Below are 24,059 nucleotides of genomic sequence, written 5' to 3'. Positions count from 1 at the left end.
CAGCGTCTAAGTAAGGATCATCTCAATGGACGATCAATTTTTGGATGATCCATATTTGAGAAAAATAATACTGAGTAATAATAATTGCTAACATGCTGTGGAGTCTGCATATAATATAACATTTGCATAGATTGTAGGTCTGAAATTGGAGACTTTCCCTGTTGGCTTAGGCTAAGTTCAAAGCTGCCACACACTGAAGCCCTCGGGTCCTATTTCCTCTTCATTTTCTTAGGAACACTCTTAGTAGAAGATTGTGGAGAGAACTTTGGCTAGTGTCTGGCCTCAAGGGTTCTTGCCATTCATCAAATGTTTCTGCATTGCTGCATTTGTGTGTGTGTGTGTGTGTGTGTGTGTGTGTGTGTGTGTGTGAGAGAGAGAGAGAGAGAGAGAGAGAGAGAGAGAGAGAGAGAGAGAGAGAACATCAGCATGAAAGGGAAGCTCACGGAAATGTACATACTGTTCTGTTTTGTTGGGATGGGATGGGATGGGATGGGGAAGGTGAAAGGTATGGGGGCCTTTGTGAAGAATTTACTGAAGGCGTTGGGCTTCCAAGCAGGGAAATGACCTGTCTTGGTTTGGGTTTCTTGAAGCGATGGATGCTCATGACATCATCAGGACAGAGAAGGCAAGGACTCTTTCCCATGCATGTAGTGCTGGGCACCCGAAAGGCATCACAGGTGAGTAACAGCAGCAAAGCGGAGGCTTGCAGGAGGAAGGAAAGGCTGGGCCCTGCGGAGGTGGTGGTTGTCTTAGTGCCTGCAAGAGGTCAGCTCTGAGTTCAGCTACTGACTATGGGTCAGGAGAAGGCCACCAGATTAAAAATAGATAGGCACTATGAAAATTAGTGGTGGATAAAGGGGGGTGATGGAGAGGAGGCATTGTGAGCATATTGCATGACTTTTCCTGTGGAGACATGAACAAAGGTTTATTCACCCCAGACAGGGCACTCAAGGCATAGTGAACCAGTGAGTTTATTGGAATTAGTTACAGGAGCAGGGGTGACTCAAAGGCAGCTGTATCTTTGAAGATCCCACCCCAGCATGAGTGACAACATGTAAGTTGGGTTCCCTGTGTAGCTTCATGTAGCTCAACATTCTGAGAGTCTCCTCTTATCAATTGCTTTAAGGTTTATATACCCTTGGGGAGGGGTTTAGTGAATTCCCTAACTGCACTTCTTGAGCCTGGGGAATTTTGTTTACTCTTGGGATCTTGTGAGCTTCTCTCCTTCTCAGAAGGAATATTTCATGCAGAGGAAATAACTCCACAGCAGGGTGGCCTGCCTCTTCCACAAGTGTCTTCACCAGAGTTAAACTTTACTGCCTCACCCTCCAGCACCCTTCACATTGTGAGACACACGATGGTTGCTCATGAGACAGCTATTCTTGCATCCAGAGTCTGGATTCTGTTCAACTGACTCTCTTTCCAATATGGTCACAGGAAGGCAGACTTGAGCCCAGCGCCAGGAGGGAGCTGTATTTGATCTCCATGATGATTGCATTCCTCCTGTCAGTAATGGGTTGGTCATGTCTAGCTTGGAGAAAATCAGAAAGACTAAGGGTAGGAGAGACTTCTGGAAGTAGTCTCTTCATGCTTTGGCATTAGAGTAGCCATGCTGTGCCTAGGCCGAGCATGCAGCCAGTGCCTTAGAGAGAGTAAAGGGTTCACATGGCCCAAGGTAAGAGGAACTGCTTCTTTGGTACAGATTCTGGGCTTTTGGATATGTGAGATGGTCCATTTTATTGCTTAAGCAAGTTTCATAGTGGCAGACTGTCACTTGGCAACCTAAAGAATCCTGAATCCTGACTGATGTGTTGACACATAGTCCTCCACCACGTTTTTCTCTTTTCTTCCAAACAGAGCAGAGTCTCAATTATTGAGGCAACTGGAAAGAAATGGGAAAAACAGGCTTGGTAATATATAAAACAGGCTGTGTTGTTCAGTGTGTATTTACTGACATATGTGGACATTTTTACTGGGGTCTGAAATATTCTAAGCATTTTGTAGACTTGATGGAAAAACGATGTCAAAGCAGTCTTAACCAGTTTAGATCATGGTCCCCATTTTACGAAGGAAGGTACCAAAGTACAGAAAATGGGAGTGGAATAGAATCACTAGCTGACCATCAGAAGCCATTTTTAACTCTACCAGAGAAGCAATTGAAGCCCTTTGCAGTGGATTGTAAGGAGAAATAGACCATGTCCTTCCTTGTACTGTGTCCCCTTGAGTTGAACTGCTTATATGCCGGGAACTTGGTTTTAGTAATCCTTCAAAGGGCTAACAGAGCAAAGCGATGGAAGAAACCTGGGATCCTTAATGACTGAATGGAATGGGACCTCCCACTGACATGGATGTGAAAGAATGGTGTGAGCTAAGACAGAGATTGTTTCTAAGAAATAACATCAAGACTTTTTAGAGGGGAAGGGGGAATTTTCCAATAGATATTGTTGAGTAAACAACAACAACAATGGAAAAACCTCATCTGCAGACACTTAGACATGGGCACATGTGGACTTACAGACATGTAAGTCCACACACAGACATGAATTTCAGACCCAAAGATCTGCAGAACCATGTAGCAATTTTAAGTGTGTTCAGCCATGGACTGGAGTTGTGAGAGACTTTAACTTTTACACTACTTTAAAGATTTAATTGAACTTTGTTATTTGTGGATTTCACATATGCAAATTCACCTTCTCTTTAAATCTGACCTGAAAACCAATACTTGGGGTACCAATTGTAGATTAAAGATATTTAAAAAAAATCATTGGTGCTAAACATGAACAATCTTTTAAATTGCCATTTTCCCTTTATCAATACCTACATATAAAACTATGTAGCATTTTCATATGTCAGATACCATAAGCAATCGAGAGATGATTTAAATCTGTGGGTAACATGTATAGGTTATATAAAATACAATGCCATTACACATGGATTTGAACACCCATGGATTTTTGGTTAACACAAGAGTCCCCAGAGATCTTGAAGGATTGCTGGATATTTTAAATAAAGTTTCTTTAAACAGAAGCATGCATAAAATGTAGTTGCATATTGATAGATGGCCAAAAATGTGTTCAGGGACTTGCAGGAACCCAGCCCCATGTTTCCTCTCGGGCAATGATTCAGTATTTACAGTCAGTTCTTGCAGTGACTTTATAGACCATAACTACCTTGAATAGTGAGAGGCGGCTATATTTAAAGCAGTTATGTGTAACAGCACCTACCAGTGCAAGGTACCAACACCCACGTTCCTTTATGCTGGCTCAGGCCATTGGCAGGGGAAGAGGAGGAGGACAGTCTGATTGACCCTCTTGGGCCATGCACTGATCTAGGTGCTTAGTGCCATTATTTTATAAAAATTTCATAGCAGTCCTTTGGAGTTGATGTTTTTCTCTGCAATTGCAGAGCTGGAAACTGCTTAGAGCTGCAAAGTGGCCTGTGTGAAATGAAACCCAGTATGTGATAAAGCTTCCCTATAGCTGTTGGAGCAAGCTTCACCGAGTTCTCTGTCTCCAAGTGGCCTTGTAGTTCCCAAGCACTCCCCATGGGGTAATTCTGAGGTGGGACCCTACTTCATCCCTCCCCATCACTCCACACTTCACCCTAACCTTTCTAATTCAGGGAGACTCCCTGACTTCAGTGAGGGATATCACCTCCTACTGCCAGAGAGTAGAGCCCCTCCCTGCACAGGATTCTCCATTCCCAACACCCTCCAACAGGACCCCTCTAGGTATCTTTCCAAACACTGTAAGTGCTTGGCAGTGTGAAATGAACCTACAGATGAAGTCAACACATCCATCTTCATTCACGCACCTTCCCCCAGCCACAGGGGGTGAAGCTGGCCTGAGGTTCAAAAGGAGTTCCCTTTGGCCCTGGCCCAATCCCCTCAGGCCCCCTTTGGGATCTGACTCTTTCAATTATCTCCCTTCTTGACTCCTTTTCTGCCTCCTCCCTTGTCCAGGCTGCTTTTCCTCAGGCTATAAACATGCTCAAGTTTCTCCCCAAAGGACACTCAGCAGTTCCCACCCCATGGTCCTCCCTGCCAGCCACTACCCCTTGCTGCTGGCCTTTCTCTAGGCCAGCTTCTTGAAAGAATCCTCTGCACCTCCTCCCCTGCCATGTGCCAGCCCACGACTCCACTGAATTCACTAATAAGCTCCTAATTGCCAATTAAAAATAGCTTCTGATGTGCCTGAGCTGCGGTATGAAAACAAACTGGAGGAAAGAGATGAGGAAATTTAAAATATTCATGAGTCCTCCATCAGAAGGATGTAATACTTGGATTATATCCTTTATCACATGTAACACACAGAGAAAGGAGACACACACACACAGAGAGAGAGAGAGAGAGTGAAAGAGAGAGATCTTTAAAAATAGCCATGTATTCACTCTCTAAAGCAATGTGTCTTAGTGTGGCTTCTTCCAAGAGCTGAGATAGAGAGAAAGATCCCAGGAAAGATTGTTTGGGGAATGCACATAGCTGGGATAGGGAAGTGGGAAAGCCAGGTGGGAACGAGCACATTTTTATCACAGAAGACAGCTAGAAAGTCGGCCTGCAGGAAACCCTGGGCAGTGATCCAAAACACTTATCTCAGAGTCATCTCCCTGAAAGTGCAGGAGTTGAGGGTATTCACTGCCATCTTGGAGTGTGGCGATAGCACCCTGAAGGCCTTTGACTCCTTGGATTCAGTGAGCAACAGGCAGCTAGCTAGCTCTCAGCGGTTCTGGGGCTAGTAGATGCCTTCTCTCTTGCACTTGCTCAGAGTCCTTCACTCCCATAGTAAGGCCACCGGCTGTCACTGCTTCTCCGCGGTGCTGGTCATTTACAGTGTATTAAAAGGAGAAGAAGGAAGAGCTGGCTGTGTGTGACACACCTGCAACCTCAGCATTAGGGAAGCTGATGCAAGAGGAAGAAGAGGGGGAGGGAGAGAGAATAGATAGGGGTGAGGGGGAGCAGGGCAAGTCTAGCCCCCATTGCTTAGACGGCAACTATTGGTCTGGTCATCTTTCCTTTCTTTTTTAACTAGTCAGTGTTGGGCTCCTTTCTTTGCCCATGGGTCTACTGGCTGTGGGAAGCCCCATATTGCCAGGGAGCAGATAGAACCCAGGTGAGTTAAGCTGTGAACAGACCCTGCATTCTCTCTGAGGTTTAGTATCTTCATCCTAACAGAGACTAAAGCATTGGAGATAAGGAGCATTGATTCACCAGGTGGGGTGTTAGCATAAAGGTGACAGGGGTCTCTTGCTTCATAGACCACTGCCAGTTAGGGATTCAATCCATCCACGGTGCTGTTGGCTCAAGGGATAGAAGTGCATTAAGGGCATAATTCAAGCCCACCTTTTAGGTGGTGCCTCAACTTCTGCCTTCACTCACACTCTAAAAGCCAAGGTCAAATGTTCTTCCTCCTTGGGTCAAATGGTCAGAAGGAATCCCCAATTCCTTCATAGGTGTGAACTGGGAGGAACCCCCCCCAAACAGAAGTGATAATACAGGGGTGCTGGTCTGGCTTCTACAACTTCTTTTTGATCGCTGGTCCTGCAGGCTCCATTTCCAACCTGCTATGGGTGGCTGTGCACATGCGTGGCTGGCTTGGTGGGGCTGACAAGATACAACCTACAGTGGGAAGTTTTGATTGCGTGGTCAGTCCCTGTGTCAGACACTGCTCAGTGTCTATTAAAAGCAATGCTAGGTATTGGATTTCAGTTATCGACTGATCCCTGGATCCCTGAGTGCATAGCACATGCCTTTACCCAGAACCCCAGGAGTCTCCTACAGGGGCTTGTCAAGGGCTCCACAGTGTATCTCTATGTACTAGGATACATCTGTCACATGGGCAGTATTCACACAGTAAATGGATTGAGCAGCATTCTCACATGGGATATATCCTGTCTCCAAAACATAGAGGTCTGTGGAATGTTCCTTTCTAGGTGGTAAGTAGAAAGCCCGATTGTTTGTCTCTTTCCTCAGAAGGGCCGTTACTGGATGTCCTGGATCACTCAGTCCCTAGCAGTTGGGTCATAGCCCAATTGCTTTTTGTCTCTCATTCTGTCCTAGTATGACACACTTTTGCCATTTTGAAATCAGAGCAACAAAAATACCCTAAAGAGACAGGAGATTTGGGCCCCCTGGGATGAGGGATGGCCCAGGGGATAAAAGTGTTTGTTGTGCAAGCCTGAGGACCTGTGCAAGCCTGAGGTCCTGTGCAAGCCTGAGGTCCTGTGCAAGCATGAAGACCTGTGCAAGCCTGAGGACCTGTGCAAGCATGAAGACCTGTGCAAGCCTGAGGACCTGTGCAAGCCTGAGGACCTGTGCGAACATGACACCCTGATCTCAAATCTGTAGCACTCATGTGGAAGCTAGCAGTGCCTATAGCCCCAGCATTGTGGGATACAGAGACAGGAAGATCACTAGGGCATGCTGGCTGCTGACCTAACTCCAGGTTCAGTGAGAGACCCTATCTCAAGGGGATAGGAGGAATGGTGATACAGCACATCACCCAATATCTTCCTCTGAACACACTCATACTTATGTGCTAACACACACACACACACACACACACACACACACACACACACACACACACACACACACGCGACAAACAAATAAATAAATTCAATGGTTTTCCAAGTCACAGAGTGGAATTATTTGCTTTGGTTTGCCCTTGGAACCCCATCTGGGGTAAATGCACATGTGTTCCAGTTCCCCAGGAACCACCTGCCTTTGTCTTCTAGAGCATCCCCAACACTTGCTGCTTTTCCCTCCTCAAGCCAGACCAACATGTGGTCATCACAGTGGATCAGAGTGACAGTTACCGTAATGCATCATAGCTGAGGTAAGGTCACGTGTGTGGACCGCCACTCGTTCCAAGTGGACACAGATCTGCTTGTCCTTTCTGAAAGTGCCAGGTAAGTAAAGAAAGCACATTTTCTAGAACATTCTCTCTCCCTACCTCACCCCTCAGATTTCAGACACTTCCATTTGGCCTTCCTATCATTATGGATTTTTCTTTACACATTAAGAAGTATGAGAGCTGGGGATATAGCACCATAGGCAGAGCGAGCACACACAAAGCCCTGGATTTGACCCCCAGCACTGCATACAACTTCGTGTGGTGGTGCAAGCCTGTAATCCCAACACTCTAGCGATTAGTCAAGAGGGACATGAGTTCAAGGCCATCCTCAGGTATATAGTTAACTGTTGTGTGGCCAGCCAGAGCTGTGTCTCAAACAACACAACACAAAATAAAAAATAAGACGATAGCAAATAGAACCTAGTCTTTCCTTCAAACAATAGGCTCTGGCTGCGGTGATTTTCCACGGTGATGGCTCCATAGGCCTTCAGATCACAAGCTCTTGGTCTATTTGGCCAGTGGTGCTCTGGGGACCACCCACTGATTTCAGGTTAGGGTCTCCAGCTTCCCATAGATTCCTGTGGGTAGGGTCTTTGGTTGATTTTCTGACTGTGATGGTGGCATCCACATTGCTCTTGATGTGTTAATGCCAGTGCCTGGCTCTTGCTTCAACCCCCCTACTGTCCACCTACCCTGGAATGGACAGCTACTGGTGAGCTGCTTGCCAAGCTGCTTGGTAATGCCAGGGCTTACTCCTGTTTGTTTCAGAGGGCGCTGCTGGGCCCTCTGGTTTTTTGTTATATTTTATGTGTGTGGTGTTTTGTCTGCATTGTATGTATGTACACCTTATGCATACAGTGACTATGAAGGCCAGAAGAGGGCATAAACTCTCCTGGAGCTGTGTCGTTATCTGTGTCCATGCCTGAGAGAGGGTGTGTGGATTAAGAAATGGCAGGTAGAAAAATTAGTATTACTAAAGAAAAGACAGAGACACAGGATGGAATAGGGAGGGCACTCCAGTGAATACTGGGGAAAGAGCCCCAAGTTTATTACACATAGTCATTATATATCCCAATCAAAAGTGGAGGAAGGCAAAGAGACTTCCTTGCAAAGATACAAAGAACAAGCAAGCACGATTACCTTCTCAATACAAAGAGCAAGTAAGCCAAGTATCCTGTTGTCAAGGCAAGATAGACAATAGACATCTTAGGATAACTATCCTGTTGTCAAAGTAAGACATCCATTAGTTTAGCCACACCTCAGGCCAGACCTTCTGTTGTTTAATTCTGAGAGAGCAATAGTGGGTTTGAACTCTCTGACTTGAAGTCAAGATGAAGTGGCGCTGTTTCTATGGGCTGGGACAGAGCTGAAGTCATGGGCAGTTGGTGCTGGGAATTGAACCCTGGTCCTCTGGCAGTGCAGCCCAGAGGGCCCTGTGGTTTTAAGCAGGCTCACTTCTCTGGTCCTTTCAACTTTAGCTCTGGAAGCTTGAGCATCCCTTCATTTATGTTAGTCTGTCTTCTGTTAGCTAAGCTATTGCGTCTTAATGCCACATCCGCCTTCCATGCCATGTGTGAGATGCTGGAGCTGGCTCGGAAGACCACAGCCGCTTCCTGATGTGCGCTGCCAGACGATGGGAAAGCAGTGGCAGGAAGACAGGGGACTTGCTTATTCCTGTTGGCTTCCTGTTCCTGTCACGTCGCCCTAGCAACACTTCTTCGACCTGGCATCAGCAGTGCCTTCCTTGGCAGCAGCTGAAGCCACTTTGCAGTTTTCCCGAAGCTCTGTAACATCAGTTTCCAGCACATTGCTGCCCGTCCTCCAAGGCCTAAGTTCCAGACTCTTGGAACTCTTGTTTGTTTTTCATTTTGTTGTTGTTGCTTTTTTTGTTTGTTTGTTTTTGTTTTTGTTTTGAGACAGGGTTTCTCTGTAGCTTTGGAGCCTGTCCTGGAGCCTGCTTTGTAAACCAGGCTGGCCTCAAACTCACAGAGATCCACCTGTCTCTGCCTCCTTCGTGCTGGGATCACAGGTGTGCCACCACCGGCCAGATTTTTTTAAATGTTGGTTTCTGTTTTGTTTTTGTGGGAACTCTTCTTACAAGAGTCTAAACTCACCAGCATTGCCCTCTTCTCTTGTTTCACAGCCTTCTATGCTAGCTGTTCCTGCTGCTGCTTCCTGTGGGATAACTGAGCAGCCATTAAGAAAAAGATTAAATATTTTTTTGGGGTGTGTGTGTGTGTGCCTGGTATGTGTGTGGTGTGGTGTGCGATATGTGTATGTGGTGTGTGTATGTGTGTTTGGTGTGTGGTGTGGTATGTGTGTGTGTGTGTGGTGTGTGTGTGTGGTGTGGTATATGTGAGTGTGTCTGGTGTGTGTTTGTGTGTATCTGGTATGTGGTGTGGTGTGTGTGGTATATGTGTGTGTGTGTGTATGTGTGTGTGGTGTTTGTGGGATATGTGTGTGTTTGTGTCTGGTGTGGTGTGTGTGTGTGTGTGTGTGTGTGTGTGTGTGTGTGTGTGTAGTGCAGATACTCATGGAGTTCAGAGTAGGGTGTCAGAATCCTCTGGAGCTGGAGTTACAGGCACTTGTGAGCTTCCTGCCTGGGCTCCTGGGAACTGAACTCAGGTCCTCTGAATGAGCAGTAAGTGCTCTGAGCCCCTGAGCCATCTCTGCAGGCCACCTGAGCACTCTACCTTTTCAGCTACAAACTTAATAGCGTTATCTGTACTTATCAATTTAATTACAGTCTCAGCTTGAATTAGAGCTGGGCTTTCTGTGTCCTGGTACACACTAAGTCTTACCCCAATATTCCAGAGACCACTTCAGCCCCAACTCTCCTATCCCGAGGCCGGTGCTGAGGCCCAAGACAGAAATCCAGGTCGGCAGTCCTCCTCTCCATCCCCGTGTTCCATCCCTTCTCCCGCTCAACACCATCAGCATCCACTTCCAGTCATGTCCTTCAGCTTTCCCTTGGTGACTATTCACTGGGGCCTCATTATTATTATTATTATTATTATTATTATTATTATTATTATACACAGAGGAGGTAGCAAGTGTCACGTGAGGCCTCTGCCTGACCTCCAGTCAAGGGAAGGGGCCTACTGCTCTCTGGCAAAGGGTTGTATGCAGAGATGTGTAACCCACTGTATCTCCTCATGCTTGTATCTTAGCCCCAGTTAACCACCTAAGAGTCCTTATGATGGGGATCCTACCTCACGGTGAGGGGAGTCCTGCTGCCTTCAGCTGGCAATTTCTTCAATTCTTGAATGTATGCTAAGGACCTGCTTTAAAAACATTTCAAAAATTACTTTATTCTATACGTATAGGAATGTTGCCTTCATATACATCTGCATACTGCATGCATGCCAGGTGCCTCTGGAGGCCAGGAGAAGGTTTTGGATCCCCTGGAACTGGAGTTACAGACAGTTGTGAGCCACTATATGTATACTGGGAACCTAACCCAGGTCCTCTGGGAAAGCAGTCAATGCTCTTAACTGCTGAGCTATGTCTCAAGCTCCACTTTAAAAATGTAAAATTATGTTTATTATTTGTGTTCATGTGCGCATGTGCCTTGGCTTGCATGTGGAGGTGGGCAACTGTGGGAGTTGCTTCTCCCCTTTCACTGTGTGGGTCCTGGGGACCAAACTCAAGGCTGTAGGCTTGGTGGCAAGCATCTTTACCTGCTAAGCCATTTCACTGGTCCAGAATCTGCTTTTTAAGACACTCATAGTTCAAGCTGACTCAGCTTAACAAATGCGAGGCCAACTCCAAGACAACCAGCATTCCGAGGGAGTGGGTGATCCTGGGAGAGAACTGGGAAGTGGTAAGAGAAAGAAAGGCAGACACTCAGTGCGAAACAGCCTGTCTGAGGATCATGGAAGGGAGTACTTACACAGTAATACCCAGTGTCCTTGGTTAAGTGTGGACACGCCAGGCATTAGGAAGTCCCGGGGAGGGGGGGTTCCAAAGGGAAACTGACAGGTTTTGTAACAGCATCAATCCACATTTGAGCCTTCAGAATCCTTTCTTTAAGGGCAGGGTCCTGATTAGGGACCATATGTGTGACTTCTCTGCAACTTCCAGGGGGCTCTACCATCATTTATTTCATAACCAAATAAAAATTTAAAAAAGAGACAAGATGACCAAGCCATCTTATATGGAAAGAGTTCAACATGTATGTAAATATAAATGTAAAATTTAACTGATATTTAAAATAGAAAGATAGGCCCTGTCCCAAACGATATGACAGACTTTGAAGACTCCCCATGGAAGGCCTCACCCTCCCTGGGGAGCAGAAAGGGAATGGGCTGGGGTTTGGGGGGTGGCAGGGGAGGACAGGAGAGTGAGGGAACTGGGATTGACATGTAAAACAACCTTGTTTCAAATTTAAATGAAAAGAAAGAAAATAGAAAGAATGCCTATATATTAATATGTGATATAATAATAAAGAAATTATATATATATATATATATATATATATATATATATATATATATATATACATATTGCTAGGGTGCCATGTGAAGTCTGTTTTTACCTTTCTTTATCTACTTTGCATGTGTGGGAGGCACACATTCCATGGTGCATGTGTGGGGGTCAGATGACAACTAATGCAAATTGATTTTCTACCTTCACCATGTGGGCTCTGGGGATGGAATGCAGGTTGTTAGGCTTGGCAACAAGCACCTGTGCCTGAACCCACAGGAATAAGGCTGAGGTGTCAAGTGGGAGGGCCAGGGATGAGAAATAAAGACGACAGGAGGTCTTGCATAAGCTGATGACTTATGTATGTGAAGCAAGTTATTAAGAAGTACAGCAGCTTGTTTTTGTTTGTTTGTTTTATGGGACAGCATCTCTCTATTATGTACCTCATGCTGCCCTGAAACTCGATATATAGACCAAGATGGTCAATGAGTGCTGGGATTAAAGGCATGGGCCACCACACCTGTCCTGAACTACAGCATCTCATATACTATTTGCAGGAGAGAATGCGCAAGGTGGGTACAATGACAAGATTTTAAAAGGAATAAAATTAGAAATCATAAGGCAGAAAGAGATTTTGAGGAAAGAACCAAGTATCACATTTTCTTTGTGCATTTCTCTGTTGATGAGCCTCTAGGCTGGTTCCATTAACAGTGCAGCAGTACGCATGGACACGCAAGCCTCTTTGTGATGGTATTTAGAGTCCTTGGGGTACAGACCCAGGGGTGGTGTAGCTGGGTCATACAGTAGTTCTATTTTTATTTTTTTGAGAAACTTCCATACTACTTTCCATAGTGGCCACACCAGTTCATACTCCTACCAGCAATGAGTAAAAATTCATTGTCCTTGCTGGTATTTGTTGTCATTTGAGTCCCAGATTGAAATTTAATTATGTGTACATATACATGCACTTGGCAGATGGGTTCATGTCATGAAACTAGAAAATACTATGGGGGTGGGAAGAGGTCTTAAGGGAGGGGGTAATAGAATACATGTAACACGAAAGCAGCAGAATAGCTATAGGAGGAAGAAGGGTACTAGCAGGCAGGGCAGGGGCATGGAAGAGGAGAAGGGGGAGGGGCATGGGAGGGGCAGGGGCAGGGAGAAAACACCCCAATGAGAGCTATGATATTGTATGCTCATTTAGAAAAGAATAAAAAAAAATAGTATCTATAAACTTCTTAAAATTGAATGGACATGAGTTCTGAAAGAGGATGCAGAGCTAATTGTTTTCCCAGTTCTGACTCTATTGTGGATTTTTCAGTTTTGGTGGTGAATAAATGCATAAAAATATATTCGACAGTGAAAGTGTAAAATCCACTGTTAAGCTCCACAACTTCAGAATGGCCATTCCAACTGTATAGAAATTCATTGAGATGTATAAACTTTGGGTCTGGCTAATTTCAGTGTGTGATTTTTTTTTGCAAGTTTTTAAATAATAAAATTTACATATACATTCAAGATAATATGAAAAGCTCTAGGTTTGAGCCCCAGCTGTGAAAGGAAAAAATTCCAAGTCTCCCCAAAATGCAGTAAATGCTTTGAAGGAGAGAGAATTGGTAAATTCATATTGATTTCTAGTAGCACCCTGAAAGTAGCTCAGAAAAAGCAGAAAGGTAGATTTATGATTGACAGGCCAGAATATCAACTCAGAACATGGGTTCTGAAGCCCACAGCTGCCATCAAATGTCAACTCTGCCATTTACTAGTAGTAAAGTCTTAGGCATATTTTAAATTAAATTTGTTATCTTTTATGTTTATGAGTGTTTTGCCTGCATTCCATGTCCGTGGATCATGTGCCAGAAGACGGTGTTGGATCCCCTGGGACTAGAGTTACAGATGGTTGTGGACCACCGTGTGTGCTGGTACTTGAACTTGGGTCTTCTAGAAGAGCAACCAGTGTTCTTAACAATGAACCATCTCTCCTGCCCCTTTTAGGTGAAATTTTTAAAAAAGGAAATTTCATGTAGTTTTAATGCAATTGCTTTATTTAATAGACATAAAATTACATTACTTCCCATTCTTCTTTCTGCCTACCCCTTCCCATATTCACCCCTGCCGTGATCCCTCCAAATTTCATGGCTGCTTCTTTGTTTTTGGCTTTTGAAACAGGGTTTCTCTGTGATACAGCTCTCGCTGTCTTGGAACTCACCCTATAGACTAGGCTGGCCTTACACCCACAGAGACCAACCCTCATGGCTGCCTCTTTTTAAACCACTGTTGTAACATGTACATATAAATGAACAAATTCTGTGGAGTGTCCCCAGGCTTAGGTCTATTTTGACATCTCTTTGTGTTTTGGTTTTCTCATCTATAAAATGAAGATCAACTAGCAAGCAACTTATGATGTTACTATAAGAATCAAGTGAATTTTCTGTTCTTGGCAATTAAGTGTCTACTAATGAGGCTGGAGAGATGGCTCTGTGATTAAGAGCATTGGCTGCTTCTCCAGAGGCTTTGGGTTCAAGTCCCAGCATCTATATGAAGGCTAACAATATCTTTAACTTTGGTTTCAGGGGATTTGATACCCTTTACACAGACAACATACATATCTGGTGCACAGACATATGGGGCAAAAACACTCATGCACATAAAAATAAATAAAGCCTTAAAAAAGTTCCCTGAAGCCTTTTCCTCAGCTGCCGCCAAGGTGCTCCGTTCTTCCGAGGAAGCTAAGGCCGCGTTGGGGTGAGGCCCTCACTTCATCTGGCTACTAGCACCATGCCCGGCAGTCTGCAACATGGCCTCTGTCTCTGAGCTCGCCTGTATCTACTTCGCCCTCATCCTTCACGATGACGAGGTGATGGTCACGGTCACGGAGGATAAAACAATGCCTTCATTAAAGCAGCCGGTGTCATTGTTGAACCTTTCTGGCCTGGCCTGTTTGCAAAGGCCTTGGCCAATGTCAACATTGGGAGCCTCATCTGCAACGTAGGGGCTGGTGGACCTGCTCCAGCAGCTGGAACCGCACCAGTGGGTGGTCCTGCCCCCTCTACCGCTGCTGCCCCAGCTGAGGGAAAATTCTGCTTGTCATAGTTTGTTAAGAGCTATTTTACAGGGACCGGAATCAGAAGGATCGTCTGCTGCCGGACAATATTTGGCGGCACACTTCTAGGTTGCAGAACCGGGATCAGACGAGCCTCGGCGGCTAGGCGCTATTTGGTGACACACCTCCAGGCGTAGCTACCACAAGCTGAGATATACAACTAAAAGTTCCAGGACAGCAGAATTACACCTAAGGTAATTGTAACATCCTTTGCAATTTAAGCTGATATAAAATCTGAGATAAATTGTTCCATAACTATGGCAGATAATTTTACTATGCAGAACTTTAGGAATTATTTTACTTCATATGTAGAAGGGATTTTAGCAGAAGAAACTTATGACTGGACCAATATATACTTTTATTTTGTAATAGCAATGGGTTTCATCATTAACATGATATTCTTAAAGAAATGGTTTGAGATTACAGCAAACAATAAGGAACTTGTACAAACCATAGGAGACTTAGTAACAAGGATTCGAAACATTGAAAATGATAGAATTCAAAGCATAGAGACAAAGATTGGAAACATTGAAAATGATAGAATTCAAAGCATAGAGACAAAGATTCGAAACATTGAAAATGATAGAATTCAAAGCATAGAAAGTATAGAAAGAAAGGTTCAGAATATTGAAGATGGCGTTGGCGAGCTGAAAGGTATAATTTGTTTCATGTCAGATACCTCAATAACCAGAACAGAAACAATGCAATGCATTAACAAACTAGCAGAAACAGCTCGCTCCTGGTAGGAGGAAGCTACTAATAAGTTTAAAAAACTGGAACATCAGATAGAAAGACTAGATGACAGAATCTCTTCCATGTCTGAGGATAATGCCAAGCTAGCAGATAGAACATTGTTTCTGGAAGGCAGTTTACACGCCATTCAGATAATATCTAAGGATGATAAGATTAAAAACATGGAATCATTTGTAGTTGGAGAAAGTAAGAAACTGACTGATGCAATGAAGTCTCTAGAAAGTTATTTGATTCAAGAAGTTCAGACACTCAAAGAAACAATGGTGAATAGATTTCAGGCTTTAGAAGACCTTCAGTCTGATACATCAGAAGAAGAACTACAGGTAACAGGGCATGAAAAAGATTTAAAATTTTCCACACCATTTAGGGTCAGGGGAGCTTTCCCTGTATCTATTCATGAAAAGCCAGCAACGAAGAAACATCCAAAAGGTGTCGTTGCATATCAGTGGGAACCAATACGTATGAAAGATTTAAAAGGTATAAAGGAAGCAGTAGTCTCTTATGGCATGCACTCACCTTATGTGAAGCAATTAGTAGAATCATGGGCATGGAATAACAAGGTAACCCCTAAGGATTGGGATCAATTAATATCAGCTGTCCTTGAAAGCTCCTCTCAATTAGAATGGAGGGCTTTATGGAGAGAGGAAGCAAAAGCTCTTGAACTTCAGGGCTTAAAGAAAGGTTATAAAGCTCCCCAAGATAAAATTCTTGGTGAGGGTCTCTATGCTGACCCAGAAACCCAAGCTGCCTATGATGAACACATCTTGTCTCTATGCAGTACAGCAGCTTTGAATGCTTGGGATAAGGTTCATGAATTAGGAGAGAGGATAGAACCCTATACCAAGATAAAGCAAGGACCTAGAGAATGTTTTAGTATCTTTCTAGAAAGATTATCTAGGGCAGTACAATTAGAGATAGCAGACATAGATGCTAGGCGAATACTAATAGAATCTTTAGCTTATGCGAATGCGAATCCTCAATGCAAACAGGTGCTTTGGCCTTTAAAAATTCGATCAGCACCCTTGGATGAATGGGTCCTATATACAGGCAACATTGAGTATAATGACAATAAGACTGAAGCATGGGTAGGAGAAGCCATATCTAAAGGTCAGAGAAGATATCAAGATAACAGAGTTCCTTACTATGGTGACTTAGAAGCTTGGGTAGGAGAAGCCATCCCCAAAGGTTTGAAGAGATATCAACATGTCAGATGTTATAACTGTGGTAAGATAGGACATCTAAAAAGAAATTGTAGGCAAAGCTTCCCTAGAAATAACACCCCCAGGAATGAATCAAACAGAAGGCCTCAGCCTCCTGGGTTATGTAGAAGGTGTGGCAAAGGCAGACACTGGACAAATGAGTGTAGATCGACCAGAGACAAGCAAGGAAACCCTTTACCATTGGGAAACTCCTTGGGGGGGGGCCTCTCGAAGGCCCCCACGTCACAGGTGGTTCGAACATTCCCAGTCACAGTGGAAGACAATCTCCCACAGGACAATTAGAAAATTCTGTGCCTATTATAAAAACTCATACTGCTCTGGATGACAAACTAGTGACGGAAGTTGAATCAAACATGACAGAAGGAAATGAAAAACGTATATTTTGGCAAACTGCTATAAATAGTCATAGGCCTAGATTGACAGTTAAGATGAATAATAGACTGTTTGAGGGTCTCCTGGACACAGGAGCTGATGTAACTATCATATCTAATAAATCTTGGCCTCAAAGATGGCCCCTGCATGAGGTAAATGTTCAATTCTTAGGGATTGGAACCCTGTCTCAGGTAAAACAAAGCACGAGATGGATTGAATGTATAGGACCAGAAGGACAGAGAGGGAGGTTGAGACCATATGTGGCTGATGTAGTGATAAATTTATGGGGTCGTGATCTATTACAGCAATGGAATACACAGAATAACATTCCTCCAGGAACCATAGACGACCTCATGATTGTGGAAAGAATACTGTTAAGTACTATAGAAGACAGAGAACAAATATCCAGGCAGTACAAAAACAAAATAAAAATGCTGAACAAACAGAGGAACCAAAAGCCCTACCTTTAAAATGGCTAACAGAGGAACCTGTCTGGGTAGGACAATGGCCTATGACCTCTGAGAAGTTAGAAGCTTTAGAAAGCCTGGTTCAGGAACAGCTAAATGCTGGACATATTGAGGAATCAACCAGCCCTTGGAATTCTCCTGTATTTGTGATAAAAAAGAAATCTGGTAAATGGAGAATGCTTACAGACCTGAGAGCCATCAATAAAGTTATCCAGCCAATGGGCTCTCTACAGCCTGGAATGCCCTTGCCTTCTTTGATACCCAAAGAATGGCCTATTATAGTTATTGATTTAAAGGATTGCTTCTTCACTATACCTTTACAAGAACAAGACAAAGAGAAATTTGCCTTCACAGTACCTAATTATAATAATTCTCAACCGGTGAAGAGATATCAATGGAAGGTTTTGCCACAGGGAATGCTAAATAGCCCCACCCTGTGCCAATATTTCGTACAAAAACCGTTAGAAATAATTCGTAAACAGTTTCCACAATCCATAATCTATCATTACATGGATGATATATTGTTAGCTGACTCTAAAGGAGAAATATTAGAAAAAATGTTTGAGAAAGTAAAGGAAGTTTTACCTCGCTGGGGATTACAAATTGCACCTGAAAAAATACAAAAAGGAGAGTCTATCAACTACTTAGGATATAAAATAGGTCTACAGAAAATTAGACCACAAAAAGTACAGATCAGAAGAGATCGCTACCAGACTCTTAATGATCTTCAAAAATTACTAGGAGAGATTTCTCAACTGCAAACCATAATTGGAGTAGAAGGGCATGATTTGAAAAACTTGAAAATGGCCCTAAAAGGAGATAAGGACTTGAATAGTCCATGAATACTATCAGCTGAAGCTGAGAAGGAATTAGAATGGGTAGAAAAGAGGATACTAGAAGCACATGTGGACCATGTGGATCCAAACCTAGACTGTATTCTGGTTATATTACCATCTAGAGAATATCCTTCAGGGATTTTGATGCAGAGAGAAGATATCATATTAGAATGGATATTCCTACCACATAAACAGAATAAAAAACTGAAAACATATATAGAAAAGATCTCTGACTTGATTATAAAAGGTAAATTAAGACTTCGTCAGCTAATAGGAAGGGACCCAGCAGAAATTATAGTACCTTTAACTAATGAGGAGATTTCTTCCTTATGGAAAGATAACGAATATTGGCAGAGAGCTTGCAGTAACTTTTTGGGAACAATTAGCAACAACTATCCCAAAACTGAGAGAATCAAATTCATAAAGAAAACGATTTGGATTCTTCCACGCATTGTAAGAAAAACACCTATTTCTGGAGTTCATACATTCTACACTGATGTAAATAAATCAGGTAAGGCAGGATATAAATCAGGAAATATTAGCAAAGTGGTTCAAAGCCCTTACAATTCTGTACAAAAGGCAGAATTGTATGCCATTCTCATGGTACTTATGGATTTTAAAGAACCCCTCAATATAGTTACTGACTCTCAATATGCAGAGAGAGTCGTTTTACACATTGAGACTGCAGAATTTATTCCTGACAATACAGAATTAACTTCATTGTTTATACAGTTACAAGATACTATCAGAAAGAGGACTCATCCTATATATATATAACACACATCAGACCCCATACGGGTCTGCCAGGTCCTCTAGCACAAGGCAATGATGAAATTGATCATTTATTGATAGGTAGTGTGCTAGAAGCCTCAGAGTTTCATAAGAAACACCACGTGAACAGTAAAGGTTTAAAAAAGGATTTTTCTATCACTTGGGAACAAGCCAAGGAAATAGTAAGGAAATGTCCTACTTGCTCATTCTATAACCAAACTCCTTTACCACCAGGCAGTAACCCTAAAGGTATAAATAGGAATGAAATATGGCAAATGGATGTGTTTCATTTTGCAGAATTTGGAAAATTAAAATATGTACATCACACTATAGATACATTTTCAGGGTTTCAGTGGGCTACTGCTCTGAGCTCTGAAAAGGCTGATTCTGTTATAACGCACCTTTTAGAGGTAATGGCCATTATGGGCATACCTGCACAAATAAAAACTGACAATGCTCCAGCATATGTCTCCAGCAAATTGAAAGAGTTTTTTGAGTATTACAAGATAAAGCACATAACTGGTATACCACACATTCCTACAGGACAAGCAGTGGTTGAGAGATCCAATCGTACTTTAAAAGAAATGCTCCATAAACAGGCAGGAGGAACCAAAACACCCAAACACAGATTACATAATGCTTTATTAACATTAAACTTTCTTAATGCTGATGAAAAAGGAAAAACAGCTGCAGAAAGACACTGGACAATAGAAAAAACTTCTGAACTAAATCAGCCAGTGTATTTCAAGGATGTACTGACCTCAGAATGGAAAGCAGGATATGTGTTACGTTGGGGTAGGGGTTTTGCATTTGTATCTACAGGAGAAGAAAAACTATGGATACCATCTAAGTTAATCAAGATCCGAGTTGAACAAGAGAAACATCTTAATGAAGAGAAATGACAAGTCACCCAACAAACTAGGTCCTATGAGGTGTGCGGAGGCCTCTCAAAGGTAGGGGAAGTGTTCTGTTCTTGTTTTTACAGGAAAACAGAGAAAACCTATCATCAAACAGCCAAAAGACAATGAACATGTAGGTGCCTACAGAAGAGAAGACAGCTCTTCAGAAACAATCACTTAAGGAAGCAGAATCTGATATATGGTAAAAAAAAAAAATTTAATTGTAGTAAACTATTTCTATATAGAAATCTATTTCTCTCTACTATCTAGTATTCCTGAAGTCCCAAATTTTGTAAACCAATGCTGGCTTTGGAGTTGGATTTGGCTTTCCTTCTCTAAATTCAAGCATGTTGTTAAGATTAAATTCATGGTTTCTGCCTTAAATCAAGAAGCCAATTGGTGTAAGGCAGAAGAAAACAAAATCTGGGGACTCATATCTTATGCAATTTTCTCTCTGAAATCCTAATTTTCTCACATACTTTTAATGCTTATTGTTGTCTTTCCCTAATGCATACCTTAAAACTTGAAAATTTTACTTTAATATTGATGTGTAACTTTTCCACAAGGAATAATAACGATTCCTAACAGCAGTCTTTGAACTTTCCGGAAAGAAGATGGGGCCCCACATCATCATTTCCACTTGACTCAACCTGATGCATCGGAACTACAAACATCACCCTAAAACCGGTTTGAGACTGTTTTGCTCGAGACAACTCATGACTAGCTAGCTGTAATGGTGCACCTTTTTATTACACCCTGGCCAGTTTCAAATAGAACTACAGTCAAGAATTTTCTGCCACACAGTGACTAACTACATATGTCACAGCCAGTTCTGTTGAGAAATTTGGTTGCTAAAAATTTTCTTCCTACAGGATCCATTGGAGCAATCATCGTCCCATTTCAGCAGGAAGTAATCTTAATATGACTACGCCCCCTTTCCCTACCCTTGGAATTTTGGGATAATAGTCATCGTCTTTGGGTTGGTTTTAGTTATTTGGGATTGGGTGATGCTTACACTCGGGTTTATCTTTTAGACAGGAATAGGGAATGGTGGGTAAAGGTATGGTTTAGATGGGATATAAGTAGATTAGCCTATTTCCTTGAGAATTTGAGTATGAATGAGATAGTATTTTACAGCTTACATTGTTATGTATTCCTATGTGGTAAGCTATGTAAAATTAAGTTTATATTTTGTTATATTGTGTTAAATGTTTCCACTTATAATATTTTATGCACATTATTTTTTACCATATTCTATGTATGAATACTTTTCCTGTATTCAAGACATTTTGTATATTGATACAATTTGGGATATTTATCTTGCTGCCCTTTATAGTTCTACCTCTTGTCTTGACACTTATACTCTACCTCTATTTTAGGGATTTACATGTAGGTATATGTAAATAGTTATATTGTTTAAGTATTTGTTCCTGCTTTACTCAGGAAAGTTTTAATCAGTCTTTTTAGCTAAGTTCCCGAGTATTACAGATTATCTTCACTCACATTTCCTGTACCTATGAGATTAGTCAGATATAGATGCTTAATCTTCAATCACTTCATAGACATGCAGAACATGGCATTTAAATGTTTTAATATTAGTACTCCATTGAGATGAGACACTGTTGCTCCTGACAGCACCGTGCACTTTCCCGAAAATATGTTGGACACTGTTGTTGCTCCTGCTGGAGTTCAATCTCGCCTCAGCTAATGGCCTGTTGGGCATAGAATTGCCCCCATCTTGACCACTGATTTGGACATGCAGTCCTATGTGCTTGCAGGAGACAAATATAGAAGACTGCTTGACCTTGCCAAGTCAGGGTAAGACAGCCATTCTATTTCCCTGCTGTTGTTGTGGTCTGTCAAGTTCTCTTGGCCTTAGCCAAATCTGGGTGTACCAACGTCGCTGTGAGACCTAGGGTGACTGTTCAGGTGGCTTGCTGTTTCTGTCCTTGCTGCACCTTTTGGAAGTTGTCCATCCGCATTTCCTGTCTACTCTAGTATTGTTAATTTCCTTCTCAGGTCTTGATGAGGTTGAAGATTAAACTATCACAACTGTTATTCTCTCTTCCTAGTTAGATATATTAGGTACTAGACTTACGTTTTCCAGCTTAGGACAACTCTATTGTAAACTCCATTATGCCCTCACCCTAGGACTAGATATGTAGGTCATTTTGTTCTCGATTTTCCTTTTCTTAGAGCACACTTGTTATTCACTGTTTTATATATAGTTTTGTATTAAGCCTAAATCTTTTCTTTAGACTAAAAGGGGAATTGTAGTGAGATAGTCCTTCTCTGGCACTGACCACACCCATTGGGGGGTGGAGCCATGGGCGGAAGTGACCTGTGGAAGGAGGTCGGAGGGGGCCAGGAAAGGCGCTTTTTTTCTGGCGTGACTCGGACAGGAGAGGATCGGGCTGAATTTCCTGGTGTTCATCTGTCTAGGTTGTAAGTTATTTCTCCCTGAATAAACATCTATTTGGCCTATTTGTTTATCCTGATCCTTATTTACCGCGATAGAGGGGAAGAAAGTGGAAGTGGAAGCAAAGAAGGAAGAATCTGAGGAGTCTGATGATGAGATGGGTTTTGGTCTTTTTGACTAAGCCTCTTGATAACATGTCCAATAAAAAGATGAACCTTAAAAAAAAAAAAGTTCCCTGAATAGTAGCTAATATTGCAAAGGGATAGGAAACGAAAAGAGAATTAGAAGTAATGGATGAGAAGACAAAAAGCTATAATTACATAAGACCAGTAGATTGGTAGCTTTGGAAGGAATACATAGAGCAGGGCAGCATTTGAAGAAAGATAAGTAAGCAAAGACAAGGGAGTCCCTAATGAAAAGACATACCAAATTCTGAGTAGGATAAAAGTTCCATTCCTAGACATGTTGGAGAGAAATTACAAGGCAATAAAGATAAAGGGGAAAGTGTTGAATGCCTACAGAAAGGAAACTCCCACAAATAAGCAATATTCTGTCCAAATACAATTTCTTAGCAGCAACAAAAGATGCTAGTGTTCTAGTAGCTTTGACGTGGCCAGAGGACAATTAAAACCCTACACTCAGCCTTCAGGCCTTTTAAGTAAGACAAAGAAACTGTCAGCTATACACTGATTGAATGTTTATCCATAGCTTGCTAAAAAGTGAAGCTCAGGTTTTCATCTAAATGTAATATTTTAAACATTTGCTCAAATAATTTATGAAGGATGAGTGGTAGTATAAAGGGACTAACCTCACAAAGGGAAGACTTATTTTCCTGCCAAGATGAAATAACAGGAAGTAGATTTATGTCCCCACCTGGAACAACTAAGCTGGATAAAATATGTGAGATGATGATTCCTGGACACTTGGGAGCAAAAGGTAGTGGTAGCCGAGGGAAGAGAAACAAACCAGACGAGATTCACCCCCTGAACCTGCTGATGACCTAGATAAAGTCTCCAGGCACAGGGCAGTCCCAGGAGCCCATGCTGGACCTTGGATGTCTTCCTGAGATGAGGAGGCAGGGCTGGGGAGACAAAGAGGCCAGGGAAACTGGAGTCTGTAGCACAGAGTATCAGAAAGGAGCAGGCTTCATAGTGCTGATGGCTGAGTTCACCTACAGCAGAGGATAGTGTCGTGCCCAGCGTACCCACCTTGCCCGCTGTGCCCGCCATGCCCACATGCCCACCATGCCTGCTGTGCTCGCTGTACCTACCGACAAGAGCAGAAAGTCGCAGAATTCTTGGGCCCCAGCAGTGCAGAAATTAACTCTCATCTAAATGCGGCTCCTGGCAAACATGTTAGGAGACAGGAGGGATCAAGTTATTCCTAAGTGACTTAGCCCCATTTAGAATAAAGCTAAAGTTCATAGCATAAAAGATATTCCATACCCAAGAAGGTTAATGAAATTTACAATGTTTAGCATCCTATAAAAAACATAAATAGAGGAGGAAAATTCTACTTGTCTTTAAATTTTATTTATATTATTACTTTTGTCTCTGTGTGAAAATACTTCCCTACAGGAAACATTAAAGGAAGTTATTCAAACAAGAGAAGGTGGGAAACTGGATTCACATAAAGAAATAAAGAACAAACGGAAGGAATAACTATGTGGGAAAAATAGAACGGCTCCAATGCTTCTTAAATCTCCTTAATATACTATGAACTAGTCAAAGTGAAGATAACGCTTGATCACTGTAGCGTTAAAAGGAGGGATAAGATATATGACAGCAGCTTAGAAGCCAGAGGGGCACGGTGGGACATACTGTCATGAGTTCTTACACTCTTTTCATTTATTTTATGTTTAGGTGTGTGTCTGCTCGTGTGTGTGTGTGTGTGTGTGTGTGTGTGTGTGTGTGTGTGTGTGTACCATGTATATATACCATGTG

At 42.5% G+C, this 24,059-nt stretch overlaps 1 protein-coding gene across 1 annotated transcript; it reads left to right on the top strand.

Moving 5' to 3' along the window:
- The first annotated feature begins 14,073 nt into the window (after positions 1 to 14,073).
- LOC127225390 (60S acidic ribosomal protein P1-like) lies at positions 14,074 to 22,317 on the top strand. The gene is made up of 3 exons (XM_051188860.1): positions 14,074 to 14,145; positions 14,226 to 14,358; positions 22,233 to 22,317. Exons 1-3 carry the CDS (start codon positions 14,074 to 14,076, stop codon positions 22,295 to 22,297), a joined length of 270 nt encoding a protein of 89 aa, XP_051044817.1. The 3' UTR covers positions 22,298 to 22,317.
- Positions 22,318 to 24,059: the final 1,742 nt, after the last annotated feature.

Source organism: Phodopus roborovskii, unplaced genomic scaffold (genome assembly GCF_943737965.1).
Source record: "Phodopus roborovskii unplaced genomic scaffold, PHOROB, whole genome shotgun sequence".
In the NCBI taxonomy this organism is placed as follows: domain Eukaryota; kingdom Metazoa; phylum Chordata; class Mammalia; order Rodentia; family Cricetidae; genus Phodopus; species Phodopus roborovskii.
Note: the sequence above shows the minus strand (reverse complement) of the source record. Positions and strands in the feature narration are given on the sequence as shown.

Excerpts from the sequence above, each read along its gene's own strand:
- LOC127225390 (XM_051188860.1), top strand. The coding sequence starts at position 14,074 with ATGGCCTCTGTCTCTGAGCTCGCCTGTATCTACTTCGCCCTCATCCTT. Across the intron at positions 14,146-14,225 it reads ATGACGAGGTGATGGTCACG|GCCTTGGCCAATGTCAACAT; the intron begins GTCACGGAGGAT and ends CTGTTTGCAAAG. Across the intron at positions 14,359-22,232 it reads CCCAGCTGAGGGAAAATTCT|TGGAAGCAAAGAAGGAAGAA; the intron begins GCTTGTCATAGT and ends AGAAAGTGGAAG.